Genomic DNA, 19634 nt, shown 5'->3' with positions numbered 1-19634 from the left:
GGGCTCTGTTCTGTTTCATCTACAGTTTGCTTTTATGACTTTTAATAGGTTGTAATGTTAGATCAATTTCATTCAGTTCAATTTAATTGTATACCTCCAATTCTGTTTTTACTAGACTAACAGGTTTGGGAAGAAATCCTCAGGTGTAGTGTCCATGGGAAAGGAAAACAAAAAAAGCACATGTTGCTATGATCATTTAAATTTCAACTTACTGAATTAATAAAATCTAGCTTTCCTCAGCAAGAAGCTGTCTTAGTTGCTGAAGGACAGCCTGATTTTTTTTTTTTTGTTTTTTTTTTTTTTGTTTTGAGATTGTTGAGGTATCATGGATGATCTAAACAAGGATGACGATCCTGAAAGTGGAGAGTTTTATGGGATTAAGGTAACTGAGGTAAAAAAGTGCTATTTAAAAATAAGATGCAATTTTGAGATTGCTCAAATGAATGTTTTTGGCCAAACAAAACCTGAGCTCCTGTCTGTAATGTTTAGCGTTGAAACCTGCAGTTTGTGACTTCTGCTAACTTTTTGCACCCAGGTCCGTTTGAAAGCAACAAAAGCAGTTGTATGAAAGATGTTCAAGTCACTTTTGCTATTTTTTGAGTAATGGTCACATCTTGCAGATTTCAAATTCATATGATGCACTGACAGATAAGGTTTCCTTCTAATAGGTCCTGATAGATCCTGTTTGGGTGTTTTCAGCTTTACAAGGCAACTAGCACAAAAAAAAATGCTCATTTTTGTGTGCTGGTTTTGTGCTGGTCTTTTGTTTTTTAGTCAAAATTGACAGAAAACCTCTGAAAAACCCTCAGAGATCCTTGAGAACTACTGATCAAATATATTTTCAAGATACAAAATGTAACTTCTTTCAAAGAAATGAAAGGATTTCCCATTTCCTACAGATTGAAACACACCTGATTTCCAGTTTATAGTCAAACTTGGTTTCCGTCTTATACTTCTCTTCTCAGGTGTCAGACCTGTTGGTTGCTTTGGCTGAGAGGAGACCGCTACTTTGTGACATCTCACAATCTGACACCAGAAACATCAGCAGCGCCTTGTCCATCCTGAACCAAACGGGGAGAAGCACTGCTCTTCGATCCAGAGCCAATCTGCCTGAGAACATCATACAGCTATCCAACTGCAAGTTTAACAGGACAAATTATCTGGTGGCAACCTTTCCAGATTCAATATCTAATCCCTTCACTGTCAAGGGATTTTCTCAGGAGGAGCAGCTCGTGGCCTGTCCTTTCTGCGGTGCTATAAGAAATGTAAAAACCGCCTGAGCAGATTAAAAAGCAGCAAGAAAAACAGCTACACATCATCAGTGTGAAACGTTGATTTCAGAAGTGAGAATTAGTTAGCCTCTCTTAAACTCCCCCAGTGCTTATTGAAAGCTTATTGAGCATCAGTAAACCCAGAAGATCCATACTGTACTGACTATTACTCTGCCAACAAAAGCAGATCAAAAAGCTTTAGTGTTTAGGGTATTTGAATGAAGGACACACATTTTGCCACACATTTTGCCCCAAGCCTCTTCTTTTTGTCACAAACAACAACAAAAAATAAATCACATTCAATATTAAAACACTGAATGTTTATCCGGATCACGTTAGTAAAATTAGTTAACAAAATTTACTCAAATAATATAATTAACCAACAGGGATGATGCAACAGCAGAACATTAATTTTGAAAGAATTATGTAATTTTGTCTCTATGCATATATATTTTTTTATTTTACAAAAAAAAAACATAAGGAGAAGCACAACAACTCCCCTGCAGTGATGCCAAAGTGAGTTTAAAAGGACATCTATATATCATAACAGCTGAAGGAGATTCCTTGCTGAACATCACCCGGGGCTGGGGGGAGGGGGGGGGGGCTGGAGGGCTGTTTGCCAAAGACATCAGGCTCCACTGCTGAGATGAGACAGCGGTTCTTTGAGTAATTCTGGTGTTTCGAAGAATCCAAGGTGCACAGCTTCACTTACCATCTAAACAAATGTTATGACAGACAAAAGACAAACTGAGCTGCAAACCTGGGAAATATTTGCGGTATGACTGCATATTGTTGCAGTGCTGACAGAGAAAACATGAGCAAGAAGTAAATGTTCCCATCAAGAAGGAGCGACACTTAATTCAGTTTAATCTGACATTTTCTTACTTCCATCCATCAGCCCCATACAAATCGGTAAAACATTTGATTTTTTTAACGTATTGTTGTGTTGAAACCTGAACCTAACAGGCGTTAGATAAGCTCTGTCATTCTTCCTCTGAAATGCCCTTTTACACAACGATGCCTGACAGAGATCAGATTCTGGGTCATTTCACTCCAACTTCTCCAGCTGTTTATGTTTTTAGTGAATAGTTTCAGAAAAGCCTTTAAACACTCCTTTCCTGCCATTGTTCTGTGTTACACGAGGAGCGTCACAACCAGGAACTAAACACTTTGTTGACACTAAAATCACCCAATTCTAAATGAGTGCTTGCATGCAAAATTTAACACTCATATTTAAATGTCCATGAATAAAATGTCATGACAGTCTTTTGTTGAGTGAATTGTGGAAATTCTGTTATTTTTAAAGGATCAAATAAAATAATTGACCAAAATAAATAACAAGCCAAAGGCGCTAGAACCACAAATTTCACATCTCGTTTTTCAAAATGTCAAACTTTTGACACCAATATTTACAGTTGGTAAAGTGCTGTATGTTTGAACAATTCAAACTGCTTCTAGTGAGAAGACAAGATGTACTGTTCCACAAATTCACTTTCCCTCTAAAAGGGAAGGAAAACTCAGCAGGTAGAAAATAATACAGAGGAACAATGCAGCTTGTAGGTGTGTCTGTCTGATGCATATTTCAATTTCAGTCATTCTTCTCATTTATGTGATCAGAGACAAGATGAGAGGCCAAAATTTGTTCTAAGGTAAGTGTTGTGTAACTTCAAAAATAATATTACTCAAGCCAAATACAATTATGATACCATTATAAGAACTTTTTTATTTACTCATGTAGCCATAGCATAACTTATTGCTACCAACCATTGGCAATTACTCTTTTGGTAATAGGGAGAGGATGAACAACTTTAAAATAGCTTATTTTATCTTTTAAAACTTTTTTTATATTTCTTAAAGTTGTTTTTGTCTGATATTGGAATTAGTTTATTTGAAACAACAAATTTGACAACAAAGTAATAACAGAAGCCATCCTTAAGCAGGCAAATACCTACTTATGCACTGCAAAGTTAACTCTGGAGACGAGAACGTTCTTTTCGGTTGCAGGTTTCAACTCAAATGCTCTCAGCGTCTTTGTCATGTGACTGTTCAGAAAGAGTTAATTGCTTTATAGCCTCTCGTGAGAATCACGAGCTGGAGAAATCACTAATGTTTGTCATGCTTCTCTTGCATCGAGACAGGTCCAGCTGGTTTGAAGGATGATGTTTGAGTTGCAATTTCAAAAAAGTCAGACAGATAATTTATATAGTTGCACCAAATTAATATAACATGATTTCTCCAAATAGAACATAGAATGCTTTAACAACCATAGGTCTCTGTCTGAAGACAAGTGTGAGGGAGAATAAAACATTGTTACTCCAGACAGGTGAGTAAAGCATGAACTCACATGAACTCTGCTGATTCTAAGGTTTTGATATAGACTGGAAGTACTTGTATGAAAATTATCGTGCTGAAACTGCTGTGTTTACTTGTGTGTGTAATGCCATTGGAATGTAGAGGCCTATTTCCTGTATCAAGTATAAAAAGTTATGGGTTCAATCGTTCTAACACTTTCTGTCAGTCAAGTCCAGCGGTTTAAATATGTGATATTTGGTAAAATAAGGATTAGAAAGATTTCAGTTTCCACAGTAAGGTGCATACTAAACTCTGAAAGGCCTGACTACCAAGATCTATAGCACTACAACGAGTAACTACTAAATTATACCAATGGCAGTTGTTGTCAAATTTGAAACAAAAATCAAATATGGGATTTTATATTCTATTTGGAGAAATGTTTGACCTTTCAACTTATCTGTGATCATACAACTGAGAGAAGAACTACATAAACTGTTTGACTTATGAAATCGTAAATCAAACATCATCCATCAATCGTCTTCTTCTCTTAAACGTAGTTTTACATTCGAATCACATAGAAAGCAACTTTGACTGTTATTACAGTCACACAGCACTACCTAGTGTCATACAGTGTGCAATACGCTACAGAAATCTGATGGTTTGTCTTTTACACTTTTCAGATTCAGCCGTGTTCACGTAATCTCCCTTTAGAAACCAGGTCAAATCAATAACAAAACATCTTGCACATAGTTTTCTTTTTTTCATCTCAGCAGATCTGAGAGTGAGTCTCAGTTAGAAAACACCTTTAAGTCGTCTGCGTTCAAGTTTCCTAAATTGTAAACATGTTTATGTAAATGTAAACAATTCAAAGTGACACAACCTCCATTTTTGTACAATTCAAATTAACATGTCTGAAAGATTACCATATCTTGTTTTTCACTGTTCAAAGGTCCTCTCCAATAACAAGTCATTGTTATTGTATGGGAATTTTCCATGCTTCCCTTTCCAGGCTTACGCTGATGACATTGTGACAATTTCACATAAGGTATAAAATAAGAAAAAAGCACTTGGCAAGCAGAAAACGTGCATTTCATTCCTTGAACATTATATGACATGGACACCCTCATTTAGAAACTATTTTAATATTTATGTCAGGTACTTTTTCAAAATGTTAGAAGGAAATTTATGTCGAGGTTCAGCATCATTTAATCTGTGAGACAATGAAAAGCCATATATCTAGAGTCAGGAAATCTTGAATTCTTATAACTCAATTATAAGATTGAGAAAGTGTGATTGACTCAAATTATGGAAGTTTCTGAACCTGGACAAATGGGCATAACTGAAGGAACTATGAATTATGTCTCTACCAGAAAATCCTGAAGTAGAAAATCTGGACCTCAGTTTGTAAAATTCACCTGAAGATCACTTAGGACATGCAGCAGGACAATGAACGACAGAATACAAGGAATGGGTCGAAATGAACATTTTTTATCAGGGGTGAATGTATTATGAATAATGAAAAAAAAAATCTAGAAGCAGCACTAGTTTGATTACACAGGTAGTGAAGGGTTTTCCCAGACATCAAAAGATGAAAAAAGGGTCATCCTTACATACCTTTTGTGTAATAACTCCTCTTTGGGCATGCCATTGATCACCATTTTGATACAACTTGTTAATTTCAAGGTGGTCCACTTTCCAGATGAGTTTTGCACAAGACTGGATTTTTGTCTCATAACTTGAATAACTTGATCGTTAAGATTATGTAAAAGATTACAACAAGAAGAACTCGTTTCATTTAACAACAGAAGCTTATCGTACCCGCCACAAATTAAAGGTGTCATCTGATCTTCATTTTACTCAGGAATGTTGAAAGTTCAGAGTGACTCAACAAAAATCAGTCAAGTATATAAATCAGAATTTGTTCGGGTTTTATTTGACCAACTGTACTTCATTAGCGGTTACCTTAAGTAGTAATGTTCCCCCGCCCCCTTTTTTTTTTGTTCTGTTTTTGGTTTTTACTGTTCTTGCGCTTAACTTGCAAACACTTCTGTGAAATTCAGTGCTAGCATGTACAAGATTAAGAAAATATATAATCATAAGTTTAAAGCACGGGTGTGTCTTTGTAAAAACACTGCTACAAACACATCAGGTTTAAATTTCTTACCACTGCTTAAGGTAGCAGATGCAGTTTGGGATTTTACTAGATTCCCCTGAACGCCTCACTTTCCACAAGCATCAAGCGGTGACAGTCAAGCGAAGCTCCTTAACTCACAGCAACCAACCGAAGACCAACTGAAGCAACATCCCGCATCTGCACTAAGGAGCTTCTTTACATCATGGAGGAGAAACAAACCATCAACTTTGGAGCTGGACCTGCCAAACTACCTCAGTCTGTAAGTTTGCAGCTGCTCGTTTTCTTTGCGTGCATGTGTCTCGACAATCTGCCGAAAAACATGACGAGCTAGTTTGCAGAGATATCTGCCTTGTTCGTAAAGATCTTTTTGACTGTCTGTGTTGAAACGTGTTTTTATTTTGCTGATGCATCCTTGCAAATGTTTTTATTTTTTATTTTTATTTTATTATGTTGCAGCGTTTAACCTCGTCTTTAATATCGCGTGTCTTTTAACTCAGGATACTTAATTTTTCCATGTGAAATGGGTCATTTTCCCCGTCGCTTTGTGCAGTTATGCGTGAAAACTGGCTGTTGGTTTTAGTGGCTAACAGATGGTGGCAGCTCATCAGGCTGAAAACTGCTTGCTGAGTTGCATCAGCCTCCATTCATTCATGTGGAAACCTGCTTCTTCTATTGTGTTTCACTGGCAGCTGCAACATCCAACCTCTAGATGGCAGAAAAAAACAGCTTGTTCAGAAGAAGAAATCACAGCACAGACTTGCCCAACAACTGATCAGTTTAAAATATAAAAACATTCATAGAGAGATATATATTGATCTAGATCAGTGGTTCTTAACCTTTTTTGAGGTACCGAACCCACCAGTTTCATATGCGCTTTCACGGTACCCTTCTGTAGTGATAAATAAAATATGATTTTTTTCCCCCAAATTCAAGACTGAATGGTGACCCAACTAGGGTCTAGTTGGGTCACCCCAGGATCACTAAGTCTACTTAAAAGGTAGAGTCTCTGAGAACAGTTCTTCAAAATATAGTCAGTGTTTTCAGCAAAGTTGAGCTGACTGTCCAGGAATGACCCACGATATTTAAAATTTGTCACAGTTTAAACAGGCTGGCCATCGAGAGAAACTGGGACCACCTTAAGGTCTTGTTTAGATTATTTAATTAGCTCTATATTCTTAAGAGAATGAACAATTAATAATAAAGACTTTTCGGTATTCTGGTTTAGTAATGTAATTATATTAGTTGTGTTACCACCCCCACGCCACTAGAGGCAGTACCAACCCCGAAAAGATGCGACTAAGGAGCAGATTTAGAAGTTCACCGAAAGCTACAGAATTTGGTAAAAACTGTGAACTTTGCTGAAGTAATTAAAGACACAAGTTCAAATCCATGCTGAGAGTGGAGCTCCTTCAATCAAGGCTCCTCCGCTGCTCTGATTGGTTAAGCAATGTAACGTGATCCTCTGCAGCAAGTGATGGCAAAGCGGCGCGTCATCACGACTTTACACAAGTGTGTCTTTACCTCCGCGGCAGAGGCTCCGCCGAACCCCTGAGGTTCGATCGAACCCAGGTTAAGAACCACTGATCTAATCTATGAAGACAGATGAATTGATAAATAAAGAAATCTGGATGCTGGGCGTTAATCTTGATGATTAGATATGCAGATGTGTGTCAGGCCTGTCATTTACCTTCATCAGGTTCAGATCTTCCCTCACTCATAAATTTGCAGGTGAACATTTTTTATTCATGCATCATTAAAATCTTTAAATGTTCAATTAATGGAAAGCGGCAAGCAAAGTTTGCAATAAGCTCATTATATTGAATGATTGTAAAGTATAATAGCACCATTAAGATGGTGTCAAAACTATAATTTCAAATTCCACTCCAGTAACTACAAAAATAACCAATACATTATATTTCCTTTAGCTCACCCCCCTGCCCCCGCACAAACAAACAAACAAACAAACAAAAAGCACAATAAGAAACAAGAGTTAATTTTTTTCAGTTAATTTTGTTTTATTTATATGTTGTATATATAAAATCAGTTTTAACATCTGCTTTTAGGTATATTCCTGTTGATTTTTGAAGCTAAGAATATTTTTTTTTTAGCCAAATGGAAATTATTTCCCACAGGTTATTTTTAACCCCCATGGCAAACATTGTTCATTAAAATCAACCTGTCCTGATTGTTTTCTGATAAATACCAAAACCACCTGAGTATAGATTAACGTTTTTGTCCAGCTGTTCAAACGGTATTCTTGCAAAACATTTTTCAGATCTGTAAAACATTGTTCAACATTTGTAATGAAGAGATGCTTCATCTGTGATGTGTTGCAGGTGCTGCTTCAAGCTCAGAAGGAGCTTCTTAACTACAACGGCCTTGGGATCAGTGTTCTTGGTGGGTAGGAAAAACTGATCTGGGCTCAGAATATGTCTGGCATCCGGCGTGAATATTATTGAAAATAATATCTAACGTCCTGCGTTTTACTCCTTAAATCAGAGATGAGCCATCGATCAGCAGATTTCACCAAAATCATCAACAAGTCAGAGAGTCTCCTTCGAGAATTGTTGTAAGTGAAAGTTTTAGTATTCCATCCATTGATCTGTTCAGTTCGTAAAGCTTGCCTTTTGTTCAAATATCCATTAAGTTTCTACTGATTTTCTTTTTCTTCATGAAAAATGTCCAAACGCTGGATGTTTTAGTCTGAAAAACTGTGGAATGTTGACATATAAATTTTGTTAGGACTCAATCTCAAATATATATGTAAAAATAAGTGTAACACCGTCTAAATAGTGATTAAAAAAAAAAAATTTACATTTCGGTATATCATGAGCTGCTGCTTGTTTGTGCGTAAACCTGACCTCGGCTTGGGCGTCGTAACACAGTGACTTCTGTCTCCACAGAGATATCCCAAACAACTACAAGGTGCTGTTTCTGCAGGGCGGTGGCTCCGGACAGTTCAGTGGCGTTCCCCTCAACCTGATTGGCCTAAAAGAGGACAGGTGCGCCGACTACCTGGTGACCGGCACGTGGTCAGCTAAAGCTGCAAAAGAAGCAGAGAAATACGGCAAAGTCAACATCATCCACCCGAAACTGGACAGTTACACGAGTACGTGTGCATGGCAACGTTTCATGATGTCGTCATCTGAGCACAGAAGCTGATTTTTTAAATTTTATTTAAAAAAATAAAAAAAGTAGTTTAAAAGAATATCTCCAGATCTTAGAAGTGGATCATTGCCATTCAGGCTGCATCAGGAAAGGGCCTCAGAAGAATCTGGCAGCTTTTCCAGCATATTGCGTAATCAACAATAGACTCAACTACCAGTGAAAGACTCTGGAATGAAGCTGCTTGTTCAACATGGTTGTGTCTCTTTTGAGTTCTCACAGGGACTTTTTGTACAGTAGTACTTGGAAACCTCAAAAGTACTTTTGAATCATCATTATGTCAGCAGAAATATTCATTTCAAATGAATATTTAATTTAAAAAACGCTACGAAGGGGCGCTTTACAAAGTTATACAGAGTCCAATTCAATCCAAATTGAGTTCTTCTAATTCATTCTGGTCCAATCCAGTCATTTAGTCAGATTTGGTTACACACAGTGTAATTTAACCTAATTTCTAACATGATACAGTCAGATTCAGTTGATCAGGGCACAACTAAACAAGATGCATGAAAGGAAAAAACTGAGAAACATTAAATAAGACGTGATTTAAAAAAGTAATGAAGATGAACAAACAAAATGATTTTAATGAATTAAAATGTGTTTATTCTTTTGCATTGTGAAATTAATTTATTTTACAAATATAGCAATATAACAGGAGTCGGTCAGAGTTCTCCAAATAAAACATTGATGCTCAACTCATTAAGTTAATCATCTGGATATCCTAGAAAATTGTATAAAAATAACTTGTGAGCAGTTTATGTATAAATATAACATTTTAATAAAGCTGATATAGAAACTGAAAGAAAGGCCAGCAGTCTGGAATAAGAATGGTTACATATTTGTACAACACAGTAGTCAAAGATGGAAAAAGATTAGCTAAGCACAATTTTGTATTTGATCAATTTCATTGGACCATTTTTGCTTTAGTTTATTTTTATTTATTAAACATTACATTCCACCTTTGACACATCTACTTAGGCTACTAGTATGTAAAGAATTAAGCCTCTACTTTGAATAACTACTAATAAAGCTTTCGTTTTGTTTCATTTGTGCTTCTTCCAGAAATTCCCGAACCCAGCAGCTGGACCCTGAACCCGTCCGCATCGTATGTGTACTACTGCTGCAACGAGACGGTCCACGGCGTGGAGTACAACTTCACGCCTGAAACCAACGGCGTGGTCCTCGTCAGCGACATGTCCTCCAACTTCCTGTCACGGCCCGTCGACGTATCAAAGGTGACAGCAAAATGAATTTCGCTTGTTTCTCCCTTTCCCCACCCGCCTTGTAGACATTGATGGGAACATTTCTCGTGTTTCAAATGGTTGTGATCTAACACGTCTTCCTCGTACTGGCAATGTGTAGTTTGGGCTCATTTTTGCCGGCGCCCAGAAGAACGTGGGCTGCGCCGGCGTCACGGTGGTCATCGTGCGAGAAGACCTGTTGGGCCACGCCCTGAAGGAGTGCCCCATTGTGCTGGACTACACGGTGCAGGCTGAAATGAACTCCCTCTACAACACTCCCCCATGTTTTAGGTACCTACTTTTCTGTTTACGGCATGAGGACGTATCATTCACATAGATTTGCTCGCAAGTTTAGCTGAAGCTTAATTAAAGAAAAAGAGAACTAGCCAAAATGTTTTTGCTGCATAGACAGAAACATTTATTGAGAAAAGTGAAGATGGAGTGAGAGAGAGATTTACATTTACTCTTTTTGCTTTAACGTGTTTAGTATTTTGTCAATAGACAGAAGAATAAGAGTAGATTTTTATTTATTTATTTATTTCAAATCCTGTTCATTGGCTTCAGCATCTACATCATGGGTCTGGTTCTGGAGTGGATCAAGAATAACGGAGGTAGCGCTGCCATGGAAACGCTCAACAAGCAGAAGTCCTCCATGATTTATGACATCATCAACTCGTCAAATGGTTTTTATGTGTGAGTACTAAAACTTCAGGAAAGTAACTTAAAATACAAAGTGTTGCAAAAAAAAAAAAACCTGGAAGAGACGAGACTAATGCTTTCAGAGTGAACTTGTTAAACTGTTGTAAAATTTAGCACAGAAGTTTAACTTCACTGGTCTCAGACACAAACCATTACTCTGCAGTAACTCTGCTGACAGGTTTCAAAGTACTTTTCTTTTGGTTCCATGTGATCGAAGAGGGGAAAAGCAGCCACGCGCTCCCAGGTTCTTGCATAGTTGCGACCAAAGTGGAGATGTTTGGTCATAATGTACTGCGACATTTTGGGAGAAAACCAAAAATAACAAATCAGCAGAAACACTTCACCAGTGGTGATGGTATGGGCCTTTGTTGGAGATACAGAACTGGATCACCTTGCACTCACTGAGTAGACGATGAAAAGTGTGAATGAGTCAAAAGTCAGGTCATCTCTCCAACTTAAACTTGGCCCAAATCTGCCCAAAGACCAGCGCATTTTATGTCCATATGACAAAAACCCTAGATTTGAAAGAGGGTAAAGATTCCTCTTACCATCTTTGGAAATACTAAATCTAAATAAGTTGACCAATTAAATTTTTTTTAACTTTAGGCTATTGATCTAAATTGCCTTCAGAGTAATAACTCATACTTTCAATTTAGTTATTCACGTAACCAAAATAGTTGACCCTCAGATAGTACTAATAGTTCTGTAGCAAAGAACAAAGCCTCACCATTTGTGTGGTCATCCATTGGGTCAGATGTCCTGTGGACGCTGCGTGTCGGAGCCGCATGAACGTGCCTTTTCGTGTTGGGAAGAAAGAAGGAGATGAGTCTTTGGAGAAGAAGTTCCTGGAGGGTGCAGCCAAGCGTGGGATGATTTCACTGAAAGGACACAGGTCCGTTGCGCAACCACACACCTCGTATTGTTCCACGTTTACATTTTTACCATCTTGTTCTAACTGAAAGACTCAGGTTCTTTGTTTTTGTAGGCATAAACAGGAGTGTTTGTCTCCCCCTGCAGGTCAGTGGGAGGAATGCGTGCGTCCTTGTACAACGCTGTAACTCTGGAGGACGCTGCAGCCCTTGCAGACTACATGAGAAGTTTCCTCAAAGACCACCAGTAAACCAACAGCACTTAAAAGCACAAGTTGTCACTTTGTTTCGGAAGATTTTCAGAGTAAATGTTGAAAATTAAATGTTTTGAAAACTGTTATTAATTGTTCCCAATGGACTATGACCACTAATTCCACATTAGTCTTATTTACGTATGTTTTATGTAGCAGTTTGCTTTATTTTTGTTGATTAATACTGTTTTTGTTATCTACATGCTTAAGTAGTTCAAGGTACTCACCTTTCAATAAATCTACTTTGGAAATTCCCTTTATTTTATGGCTTTAAGACCAAAATTAATTGTCTTTGCTGACTTTCTAATTATAATAGCTGCAAAATCCTGAAGGTTAAATTAGGCAACATTGATAAAAATGTTTTTGCATATTTTGCATATGGGGGAAAACTCCAGCATGCACAAAAACCTAGGTATCCTCATTGGATCATACCTGACTAACTCAGCCTCTTCAAATATTACTAGCATAAAAGGTTTCTTATCAAGACACACAAAAATGTTAAATGGCCTGTACTTGTACAGTACAGTGTTTTATTTAGTCCCAGAGAACTCCAAAGAGTTTTACACTACATTCATTCACCCATTCACACGCTCATGACAAAACAACTGGTGCATAATTTCATTTTTAGTGTGTTTGATTATTGTAGAGGTATCTGAGGGTTAACCAGACAGCTGCAGTTGATCCAACATGTTGCTCTGGGTTTTCTGATAAAAGCCAGGAAACAGCAGGACCATTTTACACCATGGATTAATCATTGAACTGGTTTCCACCCACCCAGCATTTACATACATGGGTAGAAAAGGGACTTAAATGAAGGCCCCAGATATTATTTACCACTGGTTAGACCAGTTCATTTCTATCATGTCTTAGCTTTTTAGTTATATTTACATATTTATCTTTCTCTTGATATACTTCTTATTTTTACTCAAGTTTAAAAAAAAATCTATTTATTGTGTTTGTGTGCATTCAATCATTTAAATCATATCACCTGGCTACCAAGTAGATTAAACTATTCTAACCCCATGGATTTATTTGGCTGCTGACAGATTGAAACCAGTTGTATTTGCACTAATCAGCCGCTAGGTGGAAGTGTTACTCCAGAAACACTTTTTTCTAAACTGCAGACGAGATGAGAAGCTGCGATTCAATTTAATTAGTCTTTTGTATCGTATAATGTTACATATAAAAACATTATCTATGAAATCACATCCAACAAGGTATTAGTATAAATACCCATTTATATGTTCAGATGATTAATTGGAAAAATATTACCTGGAATATTGATTTAAAGGTAGATTTTTATGAAAGTTATATGTAGAATTTGCTTCTTTATTTCATGGCAACATGCAGCCAAAATCAGACAGATTTACAGACTGCAGAGGAGTTTATCTTACAACCACTGGCGAAAAATGCCCTCATCAGGAGGGACAAACCATAACCTTCACTGGAAATATGCCCCTTGCTTTACAATGTTTTTTATACATTTTTTTACAGCTTTCTCCCAATCTATTGGTACACAAATACACCCACTTTCCATACACAGAAGCATGCTGTTAACAGAGGTTTCTGTGGCGATACCAGGAGATGTGCATTTTCAGAAGCAAACATAGTTCCTCAGTAAATTACAGCTTTTCTGCTGCTGCAAATTGATGTGGCAATAAAATGTGTTGGATTTGTTATTTTTTACTAAAAGGCTCTTATTCTAGGAAAAACGGCATGAAATAACACAGCGCAGCACAAAAGACTGAGATTGTAATCCGTGATGAAGCACAAAAAAGGAGGCAGATTGTCTCCACGCTGATTCCAGCCGGTGACCCGAGGAGATGTAAGAAAAAAGGGAAAAAAAAGTTTCCATTTTCTTACTTTCATTTTAAGATGTAATAAAACACAAGGTAAAGTTGATCCAGCAGTTATTATTTTATATAACATCCCAGATGATGCTTTCCAAAAAGTAATTTTGGCTGTTAGCAAATATCAATACCAAAAGCAGGGGAGAAAAGGCTGGCTGCTGCTGTTGACTGTGGATCACGAGGGAGAGAGATGTTGGTCCTGCTGTGTGAAGCTTTGTGTGCTGAACGGCTGACATGTTCCACTGCAGGCACATATCGCTTAATGCCTGAAATCTTTGCGTTAAAAAACATCCTGCATCCGAGTTTTCTGAAATATTCTGAAGCTTACGTCGCGGTTATCCTAAATTGTGTGCTGAAATGCGTTTGTGAGTCTCGTTTCTTTCATTTTGCTCGTTTTGGTCATCGGGGAACTTATGAATGCCTTGTCTGCTGATTAACTGGAAGATCTCTGTAGGTTTGAAGGCTGTTGGGAAACTGAGTATGTCATCTAAAATGAGTTCCTTTTTCTAAGACATCCTTTAATTCAAAGTGGCTTTGCATCAAAATGAAAAATACAATAAAAATTGAATATTAAAGGAAAGACTAAAGGCTGAACCGTTTTGAATTATTGGTGCTCTGCAGTTGTAAAATAATTAACCTTTAAAAAAAAAAAAACCCATAAAACTATGGTTTTTATACTCTTACTCTCCCTAACAATCACAGAAAGCTTATCAAAAACGATAAAACATACAATGAACACTCAATTAAAGCACAAACAAATTAATTAAAATGAAATCAACAACTGTAGTGTGAGTGCACGTACCTGCACAAGATAAAATTCACAACAGAAGATTCACAGAATTTCCAGATGTAATTTGATGAAAAAACAAAGTTTTCTGCAAAGACAGATCCGTCAGACCAGCCACCTGTAATCATGTGAAAAATATAAACTCTCAGTGAAGGCTTGTTTGCTTTTCTAGTTCCTGGAAACAGATATTTAATACAAGTTTGAACAATACTAAAAATCATGCACAAAAAATTAAAAAGATGTAAAAAAAGACCTTGTACTGAAGTAAGAAAAAGTATTTTCTGAAAAAGAATTAATTAAGACTCACCCACTTTTAATCCTACTTGAAATGGAAAGAATCACAAATCAGCATTCCACATCACATGCATATGAAAGGAGTATTATCAGACGTTTTGAAATACAAGTGAAGCAAACAGTCGACATGCCCAGGTGTTGCCTTTAAATCAACTTCACCCTAAAAGTGGATTGCAAGATGCTATAAAAGTGAAAGTCTCCTAAGCTGTCCTCACATGACCTAAATCAGGCGACTCTGCAATCAGAAACAAACTCTACAAGTTTCATTTTTAACAGGAAACATTTGTAAAGAGGAAACCTGCCTGAAGGTCAGACTGAATGCTGCTGTTTTTTGGACAAATTAGTCTGAAAACTGAATTATTTGGACACCAGAACAGCAGGGCCTGGCCAACATAATGTAATGTGTTCTATTACTTATACAGAGCATCAGAGGAAAGAAGTGAGGGACATTTCAACACTTACTATCAAGATTGCTGTTTCCTAACATTTCACATAAAATTAGCTTGATGTGAAATCTGTTGCTTAGGGAGTAAAATAATGTTAACATTTTTGCTGTGCAATTAAGTCAGTTTCTTCTCCAGAGGTGAACAAAAGCTTCAGTATTTGAACATTTAGTAATAACTGAATAAGGAGTGTCCAGTTTTTTTTCCACAACTGTAACATCACAGGCAGAGTAAAAATTTGAGCTGCTTGACGTAAAGTGATCAGTCAAACAGTAATTAAAACGGTTATGTTAAATCTGCAAACGCAGAAGAAACCATGTTTCTTTGAGCTGTGTCATTTGCAGGAAAAATATCTGACTCAAAAAGTCCTTCATAAATGTAATTTTACTAGCTCTTCAACATTTGCATATCATGCAATGTGCTTTCCAATCCTTCAAAGCAACTATGTGTTATTATGTCTATAACACCATCTCTTCATACTCTAATGTCAGCCTTTTCTATTCTGCCAGGAAACCTAACTTAAAAAAGAAAAGAAAAAAAAGAAAAATCCCCAAAATGTCCACGATGCTGTTGCAGATCCACCTCAAAGCAAGAAAAAAAAAAAAAAAAAAGAAGATGAAAGATAAGAAGGAGCAGAGAGGCTTTGAAATGCGAGCGGGAGTTAAAGCAGAGATGGGAGGTTGTGACAGGATTGTGTGGTGATTCTCGGCCCGTCAAGCCCATTAATGTCGAGGTAATGCCACCGGCGAGCAGCAGTAAGACTGTGATAATGAAAAACACCGGGGAAGACAATATCAAATGGCTCCTCTACATCCTGCAGTGGAGATTAGTCTACTCCAAAGCAGGGTGGCAGAGGCACAGGAGGCAGAGGCAGGCTTTAGTGCTGCTGATTGAGTCTCATGTCAAGAGCTCCATGCATGCAGCACGAAAAGTTACCGTGACTGACATTCTTTATGCAGCCAGGGACCCACACACAGATTCAGCTCACACTGCCTTGGAAGCTGTTTTCTATAGATACAGTGTTCTGCAGCTTTTAAACGGAACATCATAGATTTCTGAATGTACCCTTGGTCCTGATGTTTTCCTGCTCTGTGCAACTGTTCAGAAGATGTCACAGCTTTCCATTAGATATGGCTGCTAGTTTATGAATGTGCAGCACTTCTTGTTAATTTGAAATGACTGTCTTTCTGTCCTTCAACTTACATAAACGCTTTTTTCGCTGATAGGATTAATCTTTGACATAGTCGGTTATTTTTAATGTCGCAGTTTCTTACGTGTGAAGACAGATAACAGATATGTTTTTATGCTGAACATGAAAGCAAAATTCACTCTTCTATATTAAGCATTGACTACTTTTGATATTTTCTATTCTGAAAAACTTTTTCTCTGGATAGAAATGCATCGTTGTATGTCTTCCTTTTGAACCAATCAATGAAAAACTTGTGGTGAGACACAAAAATGTTAGTAAATGCAAAAATTTAATCAGGTGCTACAGAGTTTAACACAATAAAAGCAAAATTGGCAATGCAGGTGCAAAGCAAGCCAAGACAGTGCAAATATCGTCTTGACCTAAAGCCAAAATTTCAAAGGACTAACCTTGAACCAAAGATGGCTGACATACTCAGATAATGAGTTGTTGCTCAGATATTAGTGCTTCATAGAACCGTAGTACTGTGTAATTCTATAAATGTCAGGAATGTTTGCAGGCCAACAAACAAGCAATTTTGACAAAAAACCCATTAAAAGGTTTTCATTCATTGTAGACAAAGGTAACATACTATGACGTGTTTGATCCCGTAAGACCTTTGACCTCTTTACGTGAAAATGCCAGGACAGTAAAGCGGAAAGATTTGACAATAAACTCCATATGAAAACTTTTTAGAAACACAATATGAATCAAGTTGGTCTAAATGCAAACCAAAAGCATTTGGAAATGATGACATCAGTCGTGTCATTTTCTGCTTGTGCATTCGGTCACACTTTTCACATCGTACACAGCATAACAAAATGATGGTGGACCTTTGTGATCCGTCTGTGCTGCTACAACTCTTCAGATTGTTTAGTGTGTTAAAGCAAAATCCGCTCATTGTGAAACATTTATGCCTTTAGTAAAGACACATTGCATGCACCCGGTCATATTTGCACCTCTGTGCTAATGAAAAGTTTCAAAAACACATCTGGATCAAAAGGTTCACAAAGTTTCACCACCCCTACAGGCATGCCACAGGCTTACATGATGGAAAACGTTTTTTGGAAGTGCCATGATTAGGACCTTAAAGACATTATAACGGGCTAAAAGGTATTAAAACATTCTTCCTGTGCTGTATAGAATGTAACCAGTAAATTATCTTCTACAGTTAAAACTACAGGGTGAAAGGATTAATAGAAGTTTTCAAATCTGATGATCCAATGAAATCTTTACAACATTAAGAACCTTGTATTTTTTCTTAAGATGCCAAAGAAGCAATTTTATGCTAACATACATGTTGTTCTTGTCAGGTAATATAACAACCACTAAACCTTGATACTGGGATGATGTTTTAACCTCTTCTTCGACCTCTGAGGTCAAATTTACTTTTCAATATACTTTTGTAAAGAAAATCCCATTAAGTCTTTTCCTCTTGACCATCTGAGTCATTGCGGTTGGTTTAATTGGTTTCTTGATTCTTTCATCTTAGTTTTATCACCACACTTGTGCCTGAGTGTGATATTTACCCACTTGTTGTTTTTTTGTTTTAACTTCTGAATTTATTATCACTGTCAGTTTTCTCATTAAACCATGTTACTGTCAGAGTTGAATTGCCTCTTCCAAGCCTCTTTAATTATTCTGTGCCCTCAGAAACCTGAGTGTCCTTTATGCAAGAGTTCATTTAAAGGCCACTCAGCGATGAGAAGGAAAATACAGAAATATGAAAAAAGAGCTTGAATCAGAAGGACAGTTATTTTTTTCTTTGCATTTTTACATTTGGTCTTCCATCATATTCTGTTTTCTAGTTTGCACTTCCCACATCCTTCTTTTCCCATTTAACTTCGTTTGCTTTCGGTCATTCTTCAGCCTCTGTTCCTCTTGTCCAATTATAGTCTCATTTCTCTTCACTATCTTCTCAGTTTCTTGTATCCTCATCATGTCTCTTCTTCCCTGTAACACCTTTTAATAAATTTCTCTCCCAGATGAATCTCCTTCCCATCTCCTCCTTTGTGTATATGCGTGTGCGTGCGTGTACGCACACGTATGTGTGTGTCTTTATTCGTCGTAAACTCAATGCTCCATGAGGCTAATCTTGTTAGCACCCAATGCACCATGTTCCGCTAGCTCCTCTTAATTGCTGTTGTGTTATTAATGAGTGGGGAGCGGGGAAATCGCTCTTAATTAGCTTGTCTCGTTCAGCAGGCATCTCCAGTGAAGCAGCGGCGACGGTGCTCCGGCACAAAAACGCTGGAGATAATTAAAGCACTCCTCTTGTTGGAGTATTTATCTAAACCAAAGAGCAACAAGCCGTTCCTGCAATTAGCCTTGTCATTCATTAGCAGCAAAGTGCCATTCATTTAGGTGCCAGAGTACATTGTCATTTTGCCATTTAGTCACTCAGAACCACTTGTGCTTTGATTCATATGAGGGTGTTATGGCATAGCCTCACTGGGCATTTGACTGAGTCACTGACAGGACAAGGTGATTAATTTGTTTTAAAAAGTTAAAGAAATTACATGCTGCAGGGATGTTCACTATGCACTCTGGATCCAGCAGTGCAAATTTACTCGACACACTAAGTGACAGCAAAGCAAAAATGAAGATGAGAACATACTGAGGAAGGTATCTAACCTTCTAGAGATGTTTTCCGTTTTAGCCTTTTGGTTAAGCTCCCGTTCTCCTAATGATCAAACAAATGTTCTAACTTTACAAATATCTGTCTGTAGAAAGTGGTTTTCTAATTCAGATTTAATTTACTAAGCAAAAAGCTTATCCAAACCAAACTGATCTTATGTCAAAAAAGCAATTGCTGGTAGCAAAGACTACGAGCAAATGTTTGCAATAACTGCTGCCAGTCTTTTGTATTTCTGTTGAGAAATTTTGGGCCATTCCTCTCTGCAGAATTTAACGGCCTATTGAAGGTCAACCCATCTTATTAACCACAATTAAGTCCAGACTTGAAATGTTTTGGGTCTGGGGGATGAAGTATTTTTAGTCTACTTCATCTTGTGTTTACTTTCTGTTTGAGTGATTTCCTGATTTTGCTGATCTGACAGTAATTAGACCGGTGAAATTGAACCTAAACATGATGGGAGGTTTGGGGTGGCATTTTATTTCTATTTTGTTTTTCTTATCTTATCAATAAATAA

At 37.3% G+C, this 19634-nt stretch overlaps 1 protein-coding gene across 1 annotated transcript; it reads left to right on the top strand.

Annotated features, from left to right (window-relative positions):
- Positions 1-5585: 5585 nt before the first annotated feature.
- Positions 5586-12182, top strand: psat1 (phosphoserine aminotransferase 1). Its single transcript, XM_008418061.2, has 9 exons — positions 5586-5956; positions 8034-8094; positions 8197-8266; positions 8601-8806; positions 9925-10097; positions 10225-10394; positions 10668-10796; positions 11557-11694; positions 11820-12182. Exons 1-9 carry the CDS (start codon positions 5900-5902, stop codon positions 11920-11922), a joined length of 1107 nt encoding a protein of 368 aa, XP_008416283.1. The 5' UTR covers positions 5586-5899; the 3' UTR covers positions 11923-12182.
- Positions 12183-19634: the final 7452 nt, after the last annotated feature.

This window comes from Poecilia reticulata, linkage group LG9, assembly GCF_000633615.1.
Source record: "Poecilia reticulata strain Guanapo linkage group LG9, Guppy_female_1.0+MT, whole genome shotgun sequence".
Lineage (NCBI taxonomy): Eukaryota > Metazoa > Chordata > Actinopteri > Cyprinodontiformes > Poeciliidae > Poecilia > Poecilia reticulata.
The sequence above is the reverse complement of the archived record's forward strand: the minus strand, read 5'-3'. Positions and strand labels throughout refer to the sequence as shown.

What these genes read in the sequence shown, in the direction of transcription:
- psat1 (XM_008418061.2), top strand. Translation starts at nt 5,900, where the DNA reads ATGGAGGAGAAACAAACCATCAACTTTGGAGCTGGACCTGCCAAACTA. An exon ending in CCTTGGGATCAGTGTTCTTG is followed by an intron (nt 8,095 to 8,196) that starts GTGGGTAGGAAA and finishes TCCTTAAATCAG; the next exon opens with AGATGAGCCATCGATCAGCA. An exon ending in GGCCCGTCGACGTATCAAAG is followed by an intron (nt 10,098 to 10,224) that starts GTGACAGCAAAA and finishes GGCAATGTGTAG; the next exon opens with TTTGGGCTCATTTTTGCCGG.